Source organism: Antechinus flavipes, chromosome 1, assembly GCF_016432865.1.
Source record: "Antechinus flavipes isolate AdamAnt ecotype Samford, QLD, Australia chromosome 1, AdamAnt_v2, whole genome shotgun sequence".
Classification (NCBI taxonomy): domain Eukaryota; kingdom Metazoa; phylum Chordata; class Mammalia; order Dasyuromorphia; family Dasyuridae; genus Antechinus; species Antechinus flavipes.
The window spans coordinates 100,480,301-100,496,920 of NC_067398.1; the positions used below are offsets into that span (position 1 = coordinate 100,480,301).

Here is a 16,620-nt window from a genome sequence, read left to right on the forward strand (position 1 = left end):
TGTATATATAAATAAATAATATAATAAATATAAATATAAATAATAACTCATATAGTAACAAAGTCCTTTCAGTATACTATACTACATATTCATGTAGTAACAGAGTCCTTTCTCCAAATAGCTTGATGAAGGAAACAGAGAAAACTTTCTTTTTTTAGGAGGGAAAAGAATTATATTATGAGTAATATTCATGGATTATTCATTCATGCTGAAATATAGTGCTGAAATATGTTCTGAGAGATTCAATTTTTAAAGACCAGGTTTTAGTATTATGTTATATTCTAGGTTTTTTGCCTAGTTAGAAAGCTCTTTAAAGGCCTTTTGTGAACTGAGCAACTAGAAAACCCCCTTTTAGTTGTATTTTTTTTTGGAAAAAAATGGTGATAAAAGTGGGCCTTTTTCTGACATTTCAGCATTCTGCAACAGGATCATTAATTTCAATTTTTTTTTGCATTTTTTGGTAAATAAGAATTTACCTCCAGAAATATTTGTGTTCCCAATATTTAATTCTTAAAAAATAGCAGTAAAAAATTTCAGAGATAATTATTATAGTAATTATAGATATATATTATGTTCCCATAGTTTTTTAAAAATCAGATTGGTGTTATTGAAAACAGATGATTATTAATTCTTAAGAGATAGGCTAGATATAGGAGAAGGAATCTGGAACTCCTTAGCAAATGTTTGAAATTTTTTCAGTAGGTAACTAGAATTTTCTATGATTTTTGTTGTTTTTAGCATAGGTCTGGCTGTTATTTTTTAGGAAAGGAAAGAAAAAAGAAAGAGAAATCTTGTTTGGAAAAGCATTTAAATGTCATTCTTTTGTGATAAACAAAAGATTTTATTCAGCAATACATAAATGAATGCAGTACCAAAACCACTTGATGTAATTGAATGCTTAAAAAACTCTATTCTGTGCATATCCTCATTTCTGGAGCTTGTGCCCCTTTTAAAATCATCTGATAGTCAAATTGCCACCCTCTAAAATAGCACTCGCATAAGTCTTATTAAAAATAGAAAACACATTTGTTTCCATTGAAGCAGATTTCATCCTGTCATTTTCTGGTAATTATCTAAATTCTAAACTTTTGCTAAGTTTGCACAGATAATTATGTGTAAGGGAAAAATGAAATCAAACTTCAGTATAGCATTATATCTCATTTAGGTGGAATGCCAATGAGATGTAGTTTGGATTAGAAGAAGTCCAGAAGAATAGCCAGCTTTAGACCCCACTTGGCCCATGGTCAAGAGACTAGGATGTTGTAATTTTATAATAAGAATGGCTTATGTTGATAATCAGTCCAGTTTACTGATGCCTCATGATTCATTGTATGTTAAAGATTTAAATTATTTTACTAGTCAGCTATAATGACCAGCTCATTAATGCCTAACCATTCATTGGTGGCACAATTTCACAGATTGGGGAGTATTAGCATATTTAAGAAATCTGGATCATATTGATGTTCTAAGAAGGCAGATGATTTGTGTGTAATAAAAATGTGTTCTTATTTAAAGAAACTTGGGACACAAAACTCATAATTAAAAAAAAATACAATAATGATGAAACTTACTCTCTTTCCCTGTTAGGAAGCTATTACCAGATAATTCTATTATCGAATAATTTTCAAACTATTCTTATTGTTGGGACCTCTTTATCAGCCTCCATTGTCCATCCCCCTACTTCTGGGTATCAACCACAGTTTTTTGAGATATTGATCAAGCATATCTTTAGGTAGGTCAAGGACCTGGTCTGCTAAGAAAATTCCACCTGGCTCCTGACCCCTTCCTCTTGAGTTCAAGTGCCTTTACTTTTTCTTTCTTTCTTTCTTTCTTTCTTTCTTTCTTTCTTTCTTTCTTTCTTTCTTTCTTTCTTTCTTTTTCTTTCTTTCTTCCTTCCTTCTTCCTTCCTTCCTTCCTTCCTTCCTTCCTTCCTTCCTTCCTTCCTTCCTTCCTTCCTCCTTCCTTTCTTTCTTTCTTTCTTCTTTTTCTTTCTTTCTTTCTTTCTTTTTTTCTTTCTTTCTTTCTTTTTTTCTTTCTTTCTTTCTCTTTCTTCCTTCCTTCCTTCCTTCCTTCCTTCCTTCCTTCCTTCCTTCCTTCCTTCTTTCTTTCTTTCTTTCTTTCTTTCTTTCTTTCTTTCTTTCTTTCTTTCTTTCTTTCTTTCTTTCTTTCTTTCTTTCTTTCTTTCTTTCTTTCTTTCTTTCTTCCTTTCTTCCTTTCTTCCTTTCTTCTTTCTTCCTTTCTTCCTTTCTTTCTTTTTCTTTCTTTCTTTCTTTCTTTCTTTCTTTCTTTCTTTCTTTCTTTCTTTTTTTTTTTTTTTTTCTTTCTTTCTTTCTTTCTTTCTTTCTTCCTTTCTTCTTTCTTCCTTTCTTCCTTTCTTCCTTTCTTCCTTTCTTTCTTTCTTTCTTTTTTTGCTGAGGCACTTGAGGTTAAGTGCCTTGCCCAGGGTCACACAGCTAGGAAGTGTTAAGTGTCTGAGACCAGATTTAAACGTGGGTCCTTCTGACTTCACAGCTGGTGCTCTATCCACTGCGCCACCTAAATATTCCAAGTGCCTTTACTTTTTTAGTCTACCTTAGAAACCCTCAAGGCTATATTTTCCCTATAAAAGTTGGCTTATAATGATCTTTGCTAAGTTCTATTGGCAGCTAAGCCCACTATGAGGTACTCTCTTTCTCTCCTTCATAGAGCCTTCCCTATAATGGAATCTTTCTCCTTTTCTAGATAACTCTATGGTCAGTTTAACCTGCCATTCAGTGGCTGACTTCCACCTCATAGAATATTTCTTTCCTCTGGTTAATTGTGAGTTTCCCTGGGGAATTTATCTTTTCCCTTGCTATCCCAAATTTATTTCATATTTGTCACTACTGGTTCCTATTTTACTTGCGATTTTTGTATGTAACTGAATTCCTTACATAAACCTGTCTTTTGCCAAAGAGAATGACCATTCTGAATTTGTCATATGTTTATTTCTAACTAGGAATTGTTACCTCGACTTCATCAAATATAGAGTTTTGTTTTATACCAGATAAGTGATTTTTTGGTATAGGGAACACCTAGTGAAGAAACCTCTCTACTTAAATACATCAGAGTCTGCAGATTAACTATGATCTCAGAAACTAATTGCTTAGGATAAGCCTTGGCTTTCCCAGGGTCACACAACCTGCATGTGTCTGACATGGGATTTGAACCCAAGGATATCTGACTTTGATACTGTCTAGTAAGCCAAGCTTCTTAAAAGTAAAAGATAATTTTACATATTATCAAAAGATTATTCATTTTCCAAAATAATTTGCCACTCATTTATTAAGTGCCTATTATGTGCTAGATGCTGAGTACTGGGGATTCAAAACAAGGCAAAAGACAGTTATTCTCAGGAAGCTCACAGTCTAATAGGGGAAACTAGTACATATTTTTGTAGGATATATAGGATTTTTACATATCTATGCATGTATACTTACAAAGATACAGAATAAATAGGATATGTAGGGTAAATAGTAAATATAGGATAACTAGAAAACAATTAGTGGAGAGAAGTGGGAAAAGCTTCCAGTAGAAGATCAGATTTTAGTTAGGGGCTGAAGGAAGCTAAGGAGCCAACAGGCAGAGTAAGGAGAGAGAACAGTTCAGGATTGTTCTCAGAATGCCAGAGAAAATGCCTGCAGGAGAAAGATTGGAGTGTGTTGTTTGTGGAATATTTAGGAGGCCAGTGTTACTGGATAGAAGTGTATATGTTGAGGTGTAAGAAAATGGCAAGGAATGTTTGTGGCAGAAGAGAGGGACATGACTGTGCAGAAATAGGTTATGAAGACTTTGAATGCCAAAAGAAAGAGAGAGAGAGAGAGAGAGAGAGAGAGAGAGAGAGAGAGAGAGAGAGAGAGAGAGAGAGAGAGATTTTTAAATTTGATCTTGGGGAGGGAATATTTGGTGTTTTTTGATTTGGAAAGTGACATTATGGGATCTACATGTAGGAAATTCACTATGGAGCTGCATGGTTTAGATGGGGAAGAGACTTGAAGCATGCAGAACCAACAATAAATTCCAGGTGCACTTCATTGTCCACTTATACTTTACTGATGAAGGAAAAGATCTCAAAATCTTTGAGATATCATTATTATTATTAAATAATGATATCTCAAAGATTTTGAGACTTCGATATGTTCAGTTATATTGAGCTAGTTGATTGAACAGCTGAACTTCTATTTTTAAAGAAGAATAACCTCCAAATGACTGATAAAAGTTGATAAGAAAGCTGGATTTGGTTTATAAAATTTGGTTTTTAATGCACATATGCAGGGACATCCTTTTAGAAAATGAATTTTATTTTTGACCATTATCTCTTTAACTATATTAGATTAGAAAAAGAAGCAGGTTACATCACCAGAAGTCTTTAAAACAGTAAATTGTTTTCCAAGCTTTCTCTGGAGTCTTAAATCAGTCATCATCCCTAGATAAGAATCTCATTTTCTTGAATTGAGCTAAATTCTCTTTTTTATTTGAGCTTTTTTTTTTTGTTTTATTTTAATTTAGGTGGAAATGTCTATGCAGAAAAGTGGAGACATTGAAACATTTGATGTAGAGCTTACCAAAAATGTCCAAGGATTAGGAATAACCATTGCTGGTTACATTGGAGATAAGAAATCAGGTAATAATTGAAAATGAAATATTTTAAACCTGTGTATCTATAGGTTTATATGATAGCTTTGCTTTATGGAAAAAAATTTTCAGATAGACATATAAATAGTAAAGCTTCATTTAATATCCTTAGACTATATACTTTAAAAAACAACTTTAGAAACAGGGAAACTTAGGTATGGAAATATCAATCTTGATAAAGGTTCATTTGAGACAATGCCTTTAATCCAAGGGAATCTAATTGAAACGAATATAAACATACAGATCTAAGTGCATCTTCTAGAATATGTAGTCTCTTTATCCACAGGACTAATATTTTGATGTCATCATATCATTGAAGTAAGGAATGAATCCTGGAGGTGATGGTAATAAAATTGAAGGTCAAATAAAATTTACTTTAATAATTTCTTTAATAATATGCCTACTATGGGGAGAGGGGGAACTTGGTCTGTCTGTTAGCATTAGTTTAAAACAATTTTTTTGTTGTTGTTGTTTGTTTTTATCTCTTAATAGCTGGCTACCAGGATTCCATTATGTTGCTTATGTAAAATGGTAGCTAGTAGAATCTTATAAAATTATAGGTTTGAATATGGAACTGGGAAATATCTGTGATGTTCTCTGTATATTTAATTTAGATATTTCTAAAGACATGCTTAGATTGACTTATAGAACGTAACAAAATAATGATATTTATTTTTTTTAAAACAATTCTCAGAATCTTCAGGTATATTTGTAAAGAGCATTACAAAAAGCAGTGCTGTTGAACATGATGGAAGAATCCGTGTTGGTGACCAAATCATAGCAGTAAGTCACTTTTTAAATCATTTTTAAAATGATGGGGATAGATTAGATTTCTTTTTTAAAAAACTTGACACTTTAGATATTATTTTTAAAGCTTATTGATTGATAACTTAATTTTTATGTGACATTTCCCTTGTGAGGCAGAAAATTAAATAGATAAGAAAAAAATTTAAAAATAAGTTTAAAATCTCTATATAGATGTAATTCTATATATACCAATTATGTCTGATAGAGTATGCAATGTTCTGTGCCAGTAGTCCCCCACCTCATGGACTCTTGGAGAGAATATTGGTCATTACAGTTAAAATTAAGTTATTGTGAACTAAATTATTTAAAGGACCTTTCCATCTCTAAGAATATTTGAATATTCAATATTTCGGTTATCCTGCTTTATTGGTGAATGAATTTCTCTGATTTCTGAGTCTTCTGGATAATTGAAGCTTAACTTTCTAATAATAATAATGATATCTTGAAGATTTTGAGACATCAATATGTTCAATTATATTGTGCTAGACTAGATTGAAAATGGGATCAAATATGTACTGATTACAAGTTTACTTTTAGGTTTATGTTTTAAAGTTTTAAGTCCAGAAATCACAAGTCTTCATTATGTCCTGTACTGTTCAGATATTTAACATGAAAATTTTGAGTGTCCATACATTAAAAATATTATAGAATTGTCTTAGTTCATTAAAAAATATACAGAATATAGACCCCTTGCATTAATTCTATGATTGTATTGGGGATCCGAGACCACAGATCAGAATCATAGCCTTTAAATATGATAGTGATGAAAAATTAAACACATTGCAGTTACTCAGGTGGACCACTTGGTGACACTCATGATTTTCCTCTTGGACTGTCTGGGTGTGTAGTTTTGGACATGCCAGGATATCTTTTAATTGTGGTTATTTATTGATACTTTTTAGAAAATATACTCATTTTCTTTTAATCAAAGCTACCTCTCTGTTACCAATAAGTATCCTTATTCTCTGATGCTTATCAGAGAACATTTGAGATACAAATGTTGAGGGCAATTTTCAACATAAATATACTGAGGTCAGTAGGGACTTTAGTTCAATCTAATGCTTTCTCTATACTAAAATGTCTACTATTTTTTCAGAGATATAAAGATAAGAGCACATTACCAGATTCTGTGGGCAATTAACACTGATTTAGAAACTTGATCCTGATACTACCTATATTACCCTAGACAAGTCACTTAACCTGCTTCATCTATAAAATGGGAATAATCATATATATCCTGCATCTCTCACAGTACTTGTGTAGAATCAGATGGAAGAAAAAAAAAAAAAAAATATATATATATATATATATATAATTTGCGAATACTTTTTTTTTGCTTCCTCTAAAGTCCAGGCCACATATGAACTATTCTAATAGTCTTTTCCTGATGTCTCCTGGTTATGTTCTTCCCTCTTCCCAATGGTAATGCTTTTATATTTTCTCTATATTTATTCTATATTTATCTATAGACTGTGAACTTATTTTTACAACAGAATGTAAACTCCTTGAAGGCAGGGATCATTTTTTTTAATCCTTGTATTCTAGTGCCTGATATGCAGTAGAGAGTATTAATAAATGCTTGTTGAATTGAATTGAATTGAATTAAAAGAAGTAAATAATAGGTACAACTATTATTGAATCGAATTGAATTAAAAGAGAAATATAAATAATAGGTATTATTACTATTATTATTCTTTTACTAAAGAAGTTCTCCAGTGCTTTACCATGCATGACAGAGAAGTGTTTCAAGGATTTGAAGGCTAGGTCTGGAGTCTGCAAGCCTTGATAGATAAAACAAAACTGAAAAGGCTTTTAATAGACTTGACAACGAATTATGCCTGTTGCCCAAGGAATAGTCTAGTTCAGTGCAGAAAAACTCATCAGTTAAGTGTAAGATACAACATGATAAGTGATTTGGCCACAAATACTCAAGAAAAATATTCAATTAGATATGGAGGAATTATTTTTCACTGATCAGTAGAGCATTAACACCTAATACAATCAGAGATTCTTGAAATAAGAATTGTTATTATTATCTCCTTATATTTTTTGATGGAGTTCAGACAGAAGCATTCCTGGTGTTTGATTATTCTTTTATAGTCAATATGAAGTTGGATAATATGGTTAAATTTTGTAATTGAATGAAATTATTGGAATGTAAATTCACCTTCCGCAAACTCATTGAAAGCATCTGGAGACAACTCCAGGTGTAGAGATGATGGGGTTGCTCCTTCTCCTGCTGCTGTTGCTGCTTATTACTGCTAGTAGCATTCCTCCCTCAGATTTTTGCATTCTGTTATTTCCTACCTTCTCCATAGAGTTCTTCATGACTCCTAGCAGAAACTGTTTAGTAGCCACTGAAAATTGATTCTGCTAATTGAACTCTTCATAATTTGCTTATAGAATACATACAACTTTCTTTGTAGTTTCTGTTCTGTATAACAAATAAACTTTATTTTGGAAATATATCTGATTCTGTACTTTCTCTTTTCTCACCTTATTTTCTATACTTTTTAGTAAACTGTGCTCAAGTACCAAGATACCCCTTTGATCCTGTGAGTACTCTGATTTTTAACCCTTGTCAAGCTTGATATCATCAACTTTATTTACACCCTTCTTTATCAGCTAGTTTTTTTTTTTTTCTCTCTCTCTCTCTCTTCCCTTTCCTTTTCTTCTACGAAAACATTTCACACATTAATTCCGGTTAGTATCACTGTACTTTGAATCAGTTAAAAGCCTAACTAATGAAGTAGAAATCAATCAGTCAATAAATAAGCTTTAATGAAAACACCTCTCCTTAAGGAGCTTTTTAAATAAACAGAATGTATACCTATATACATTACAATATACAATACAAATTAAATATACAAATTTACAAATTACAATATACAAATACAAATGAAAATATTTTGAGTCTAAACTTATCATTTTTCTACACTCTTCATTTGCTTCTTTTTCACTGAGACAAAAAAGCTATGTAACCTCTTAGAGAGAGTAATATGATTTTTTAATTGAAAAGTTAATTATTGATTTAAAGGCCAGAATTTGTTTTCTTACTATATTTAAAATCATTAACTACATATCTTTATCAGAGCTCTTGGATTCTTAATAAAAATCAAAATATTCAATTTCTCTTGTTTTCTTACTATATTTAAAGTCATTGCCTTCATATCTTCATCAGAGCTCTTGGATTTTTAGCAAAATTCAAAATATTCAAGTTTTCATTAGCACTTACCATTTTAATCTCCTGGTTAGCTATAATCCTTTTTTATTTGAAAAAAAAACACAAATTTATTTTAGTTCCAATCCAATTTTTTGTATTCACTTCAATTTGAAGGGGAAACATTAGCATCTTGTGGATAATTTAAAATATGCCATTAAAATGTACTCAGCTAAGGTTGCATTTTCATAACTATAGACATAATTGTAGTTTCTTCTACTTGATTGTTCATTAATTGTCAGAGTTCCTGTAATGATAACCTCTTCAGACTACTGGAGTTTTGGATACCAGGTAATAAACATTAAGCTGTGTTTTTTTTTAATATATTTATAGAGTGAAAACAACTTTTCATTCTTTTCACTATTTTTAATGTTTTCTCTCTTGTAAAAATAAGATAATTTGTTTAATTAGTGTTAGAATAAAATAATTTAGTGGAAAAAATATTTGAACTGGAAGATGTTCGAATTTTGACTCTGAAACTGTCTGTATTGTTCTGAATAAGTCATTTAACCTCACCAAGCCTCAGTTTCCTCATTGGTAAAAAAGAAATAATCCTTGTACTACCTGCTTCATATAACAAAACAAGGTTATCATGAAAAAATTGTAAACCTTTAATTTCTCTATATTATAACATTATTAAGATAATAACATTCATTTTGACTGAAAGATAATAATCATTATTTAAAACAACTGAAAAATTACCTTTGCTTAAGAAAATTATTTAAGAAAATTAAGAAAAATGAACTTTCCTACAAATATTAAAAAGGACTTCAGAATATTACTATGTTAAGTTTGAAGTTGAGTACTACATAATATGATTTGTGAAGTTATTTTGAAGTCTTAGTGTGTATGAGTAATTAGTTGATGCCATATTAGTTGAAGTAGGAAGGTAGTGACTCTTAGAATTTTACCAATATGTCCCTACTAGTAAAAATTCCAAATTATTTGTTGTGAAGAATTGCTGTATCTCAGCAGCAGCTTTTGATATTACTGGATATGATAAATCTCTCTTATGATCCATTTTGCATTAAACATTTAGTACCTTGTGTTTTCATTGGTTTAGATACCATAGCCAAGTCAATACATCTCCATATATCTTGATCCATATGATAACACAGTAGCTAAAACTCAACAACCTTGCTTCTATGTGGCATTTACTTTAGGAAGAAAAGAAGAATTTTAAAGTGCCTACTATATTCCAGATACATTGATAATTGTTTCACAAATATTATTTCAATTTGATCCTCACAACAATGCTGAGACGTAGGTACTATTATTATTCCCATTTTTCAGTTGAAAAAACTGAGGCTAGCAGGGTTACACAGTCAGGAAGTCATGAATTAAGATATTTCTGACCTTAGAACCTATACTATTCAATGTGGCACCTAGTTGCCTCAACAGTTTTTACCAAGTAGAAATTGCATTCTTAGTAGGGGTGTTTTTCTGCCTGTTACTTTAAAAAAAAAAAACCTTTCCTTTTCATATAAGGAAGGGGAGAAGGGAAAGGAGGAGTGAAGATTATATGTTTTAAGTAGGAGCTACAGTTACTAAGAATGGAAGAGAAAGTACATATTTTGTTTTCCTTAGACTATTTGATGAATTTAAATTATTGAAGTTAAATGGATAAGTGGGCATACAATCTATTTTGATATGCAGCTGTGCTATGAGAGAAAGCATGGAATTGTGAAACTTAAAATGAAAAAAGCAAATCTTCAGCTTAAATTCTTTGGTATTTTGAGAAATTCTGTGTAATCATTAAAATATATACATATTTATATTTAGTATTGAATTTATTCCAGATTCTTTTTATAAACATAATTTCAAGAGATTTATGTTAATCTTGAAGCTAATCCTCTCATTGAAATGTGGAGATGACTGGGTCCTCAAAGGCTATACTAGACAATTCCTCTAAAGCACAAGAGCTTCACATGTAGGGTCAGCAATGGAATTTCTGTCTGTAGTCTGGACACCACTTCACGTGTGTGGAAAGGCTGATAATTTGTCACTAAGTTCTGAAATATGGCATATTATATCTTATTATAGAATTAATAAAGTCATGGATAGTGCTCTACATTGCTTGAGGGAGAGTCCTTATCTAAGAAATCATGAACCTTGACAAATATTGAAGTAGGATCATGGATCTTGAGTAGGGAGCATATTATCTAGTATGCTAACTTTACTTTTCACATGAGGACACTCATATTCTGTCTCATTTAGTGATTTGCTTAGAGTTATACAGGTAGTGAGTAGCAGACCCAGAATTTGAAGTCCTCTTGTTACAAATCTCGTGCTACTCTAGCTTATCTTTTACCTTTCTCTATATTCCCAGAGCTTAGCATAGTGCCTGCTCATAGTCAGTGCTAAATAAATATTTTTTGACTGACATGATATTGACTCACCCATCTCTGTACCTTTATAGAGATTGTTTTCTATTCTTGGAGTATACTCCCACCTCTCTGTTACCTCTGAGAATCTCTAATTTTCTTCAGAAGAAACTGGAGAACTTTCTTGACCTGTACCCTCAGATGTTAATGTTACCCCAAACAATCTTGTGTTTATTTTATACTTATTTTGGTTTCTATCTCTATGTGTACATGATGTCTCCTCCTTCAGAATGTAAACTCCTTGAGGTCAGGGCATGTATAACTTTGTAGAAGTTGCTAAATAAATGTTCATTTACTATTTTATATCTGTATATGTATGGATTGTCTTTATGTATTCTACATATCATGATTTGGAGGGTGAACCTGGTTTTTCAGAGACTATGCCAATGGAATACATGCTCTCTTAGTTCCTGTCAAGTTGACAGCTATAGGTCCAACAATAGACTAGTTTATCTCTTTTGGAAGGACAAAATCAGCTAGCTTCAGAGTAGTTTCATTGCAAAAGGAAGCCTATTGGGTAGAGAATTTTTGGCCACAACAGTTTATATAGCAAGGAGAAGAGTGGTTGAAATTTTTACCAGCGTAGGAAATAATAACATGGATCCTTGAAATGTTGAAAAAGAATGTTTGTTATATGTGTGGGTGTTTTATGTCTATATATTCCAGTATGAGTTTATACATGACACTGATTATATTTTATAGTCACATAGGCTTTCAGGCTTGTGCCCTTTCCTACATATGCTTATAGTCCTTTTTGTCTTTGATTCAAGCAGTTTATAATGACATAAGGATTGTAGAAGATCCAAAAATTATTCACAGTGTTATAAAATAATTTAAAATGAAAAAAGTATGAGATACTGATGATAGACCACCTATAATTATATTTCATGTAATTGTTTTTATTTTAGGTTTTTTGGCTTTAACTATGGATTAAAAAAGAAAGGTTATTGTATTTGATATTTTGTTCTAGCCACTATTGACTTGGTTTTAGATTGGGGGGGGGGGGGACAAGCATTAGCATACATTCCTCTGACCTCCTAAAGTAATTTATTTCTCAACGTATAGTAAATATCTGGTACTCCCTTGTATTGCTATTTAAGTATGTGTTATCAACAAATCAGTCAACAAGCATTTATTAAGGGCTTATTATGTCCCAGGAACTATGGTAGGTGCTGAGTATTCAATGCAAAAGAAAGAAAGGAAAGAATCTCTATATTCTAGAACTTCCTAAAGTGTTATCTCCCCTACTAAAATGTTAGGATTGTCCTGTATATTATTGTATCTTTCATAGTACCCAACAGCATATTTGTTGAATCAAGAGAGATGTGCTTATGCTTCATCTGACCTCCTTTTCTCTAAGGTGGATGGTACAGATTTGCAGGGCTTTACAAACCAACAAGCTGTAGAGCTTTTACGAAATACGGGACAAACTGTGCGGCTGGCACTGATGAGAAAAACAACTAAACCAGAAACCCAGGCCAGATCTGATGAGGACTTGAATGCTTCTGTTACAAACGACATTACTTTGTCTGCTCCAGATATTAATATAAGCAAAGGTAAAACCACATTAATTACAATTAATTTCAAGACTCGAATAAGATAAATAAAAATTAAATCTTCCATGTCTTCTTTTGTTCATCCAAGACCTATTCTGATGTTTTAGCATGGTATAAAGGGATCATGGGCTTTCAGAGCTAAAAGCTCACAAATTGTGGTAGACAAAAGATAGTAAGAGGTAGAAAAGGTTTTAGAATGTTGTAGTCACAAAAAAGCTTTCTAAAGTCTATTGAACTAACTAAATGCAGATTTAGATAACCAGAAGGTTAGCCACCAAATGATGAATATTTTGACTGCAGTAGCTCAGGAACTCATTTAAGACGGTATTGCAAGATTTACTGGTCTCTGTTACGAGAGAATATTTACATCGATAAAATCACATAGCTTTTGAGGTTGAAGAAGTGGTACATTTTTCCATATATCTCATCAATGCTATGAGAAGCAATGTGGGGATCTATGAGAGATCTATAATGTCTCCAACTTTGCTGTATCATCTTTGTGACTCTGGGCAACAGGCAGCATTGGCATGGGGATTAGAATGGTAAATTTGGAATCAGAAAGATTTATATTTGAATCCCTCTGTAGATATTTAATAGCTGTATAACACTGGAAAAATTACTTAACTTTCCTTTAACTCTATCTATAAAGTGGGGTTAATATAGCTTGTACCTCACAGTTTAGAACGTCAAATGAAGTAATATATACTAAAGATTTTACCAACTTGAAGCAGTTTGTTGTTTGGGTGTTTTTTCAGTTGTGTCCAATTCTTTGTGACTGCAATTGGGATTTTCCTGGAGTGGTTTGCCATTTGCTTCTCTAACTCATTTTAAGTGCCTTGTCCAAGTCACACAGCTACTAAGTATATGAGGCTGGATACGAACTTGGGAAGATGAGCCTTTCTGATTCCTTGCCCAGTGTCTAACCATCTCTCATTTATTAATTATCTGGGCTACAAAGAAAAGCAAAATACATTCCCTACCCTTAAAGAGTTTGCAATCTAATGGAAGGAAGATAATATATATATAAAGATATGTGTGTATATATATATATATATATTAAATTGAACAAGGTAGGGAGTGGGGAACAGAGAAAGTAAGGTGGGGTATCCAGGATAGGTACATGAAGTCCTTCAGTCAGGTGGGAAATTGTGAAGTGTCTCCTTTGGGCTCTCTCATTAAAAAAGAGTATTTGGGAGAATCTCTCTGATATTTCCTCTCCACTCTTTGTAATCATAGGGAAGGATGTGTGTAAGGGATGGGAGATACTTTGAGGATTTGAGTTTTGGAAATAATATGGTCTTTTAGGATGCTGATTTCCTGAAGATAGTGGTGAAGTTCAAGTGAGCAGCCATGGGAGAAGTGAAGCACCTTATAAATGTTATCTATTATTATGTAAATGTATGCTATTATGATCGATAAAATTTAAAAAGAATTTAAAATTTTAAAAAGAATGCAATAGGGATACCTTGAAACATAGTGATGTAATTGACTATAAAAATATATTTTCTACAAGTTAGATCTCTGATGACTTCCATTTTTGAAGGTTTATTTATGTCCTACAGTAAAATTCTCTAGTACCTCATATTTTAGATATGTCTTTGTGTTCTTAAAGGCTAGGATAATAGAATATAATCTATCTTTTCGGCCCTTCCTACATGCTATGCCCTAACTAAATTGCTGTTATGTGATATCTCACTGTTCCCTCTCTTACCTCCATATATTCATGCAGTCAGTCTATCAGATCTGGAGGTGTACCACTTTCCTTTCTGCCTCTTGAAATCCTTCTTGTTTCTTGAAGAAACATCTAGATGGTTCTTTGAAATTTTTACTTCATGTTGCTCTGACTGGATCTTACAGAATTTGTTTATTTTTTTTCCTTTGCATTATATCATTCTTTGGATTATATGTATTTTCATGTATATGTGTTTGTATGTGTCTATATGTACATATACATATATATATATATGCATGTATTGTGTATATGTGTGTTTTCTATATCCTTTAATAAATGGTAAGCTGGGAAAAAATTGCCATTTTCATTTCTTCATCCCTACCACTTAGTTGAGTAATTAGTGTAGAATAGTTACATAACCATGTTTGCTAAATTGACTTTCTTCTTGAAGAATGCATGTGTCATGATAGTATTAAAAAAAAAAAAAAACGCCAAGAACTAAATATATTCTGTTTTTAGAAAACTGTGACAAGAATGATATTTCCCCAACAGTGGAGACAAATACCAGCATGTTGCAAATTGGAGAAGCTGAAAAGCATCCAGAATCAGGTTAGTATATGTTAGTTTGTGATTTTTTTAGAAATGAAATAGTTTTCATGTAAATTAAACCCAAACATGATTAATGAATATACAGCAAGATTGTATAGTTGATTTTGTACTTGCTTTTTGGGTTGTTAATGTTTACTTCCTTGTAGAGTTGGGTTCACAGGGGAATCCTTGAATTTCAGGCAATTCTGTTGATACTTGAACAATGTTTTAAGTTGCACTTAATTAAGAAGCTGCTGTGGGCAAAACCTTCTTCAGTCCGTTACTGACACATTGTCAAAGCCTAGAGTGAACAAATATAAATGATATCTTGAAAGTTTCCTAAATAAATTGTAGAGAATCTTTGTCAACAAGCCCATCACAATTAAATTACCTAGTTTGGTAAGACATAGCATAGATTTCTGTACTCACAGCCCAATTTTTTTTGATGTTCCTTCTATTACCAGGAGTTTATTCTGTACTGATTGTGTCCTCTGTATTGTATAAAACTGAGGGAAACCATCACTTCTTCCATCAATGAAACTTTTTAAGGGGTTTCACATATTTTGAAATAGTAGATTCCATAACAATATGACATCAATGTGTTTTGGTTCTTTAGCATCAGTGAGATTATGGCTGGATTGCTTTACCACATAGTAGTATCTGGAGGTGGCCTAAAAGGATCTAAGTTAGTTCTAGAGCAGTTTTCCAAGATGATTCTTAGAGTGTAATCATATTTGATGGTGAACCATGTCTCTTTGAGAATTTAGATTTCTTCTGGTTCTCTCTAATATAAGAAATAAGACTATGTATATATATATACACCTACACATATTCTCTCTCTCTCTCTCTCTCTCTCTCTCTCTCTCTCTCTCTCTCTCCCTCTCTTCCTCCCTCCCTCCCTCTCTGCTTTCAGATATTCTTAAAATTTCCTTTGCTAATGAATTCAGAAGAATTCATTAGACATTTATTAAACACCTGTTACTTTCTTTTTGTTCATTTTTTAAAAATAATTTTGTTGATATTTTTTATCTTTACACGGCTTTATATCTCCCAGTATTCCCTTTCCCCTCCCAAAGTATTATTCCACATAACAAAGAATGAAATATTTCTAAAGGAAAAGAAGACAAAGATTTTAGACATCTATAAAAGTGATTAGTATGTCAAAAATGTTTGAAAAAATACAGTGTTCCACATTACTGGTCTTTCTACTTCTGCAAAAGAATGGATGCCTATTTTCTTTGAATATAAGTTTTTAGATATTGGAGATATTAAGATAAAAATGTCATCATTCCTTCCTTTCAGGAATTTACAGTCTATTGGAGGCTATTTGACATCAGCACAGTTAAATATTAAGTAGAGTGGGTTAGACAAGCAACAAACACTTATTAAATACTTACTATGTGCCAGGTACTATGCTAAGTTATGGAGAAACAGATGTAGGCAAGAAGAAAGTCTCTGCCCTCAAAATGTTTAGATTCTAACATGAGAGAACAACACACAAAGAGGAGATGAAACATGTATGGGGGGAGGGGGTTGTTAGGGTGGAAGGAGAAAGTAGTATGCTGATAGTGAAGATATCTGTTGAAATAAGGAAAATCAGAAACTTGGATAGGAAATTGGCCAATCTGGTCCCCTTCTCCAAAATAGGGGGGCCCAGGAGGAACTGACCAATTAAAGAAGGGAAAGAGCATGGCAGATGGATGTTCTAAGGGAAGAAGGCTCCAGAACTAAAGGCTTTTC

At 32.2% G+C, this 16,620-nt stretch overlaps 1 protein-coding gene across 1 annotated transcript in view; it reads left to right on the plus strand.

The window, feature by feature from the left end:
• Window positions 1-16,620, plus strand: part of MPDZ (multiple PDZ domain crumbs cell polarity complex component) — a 215,033-nt gene that overhangs the window by 67,006 nt on the left and 131,407 nt on the right. Inside the window, exons 9-12 of the mRNA XM_051970827.1 lie at window positions 4,528-4,642; window positions 5,348-5,436; window positions 12,425-12,620; window positions 14,812-14,901. Of these exons, the coding sequence (XP_051826787.1) occupies window positions 4,528-4,642; window positions 5,348-5,436; window positions 12,425-12,620; window positions 14,812-14,901 (490 nt within the window). The remainder of the gene's footprint in view (window positions 1-4,527; window positions 4,643-5,347; window positions 5,437-12,424; window positions 12,621-14,811; window positions 14,902-16,620) is intronic.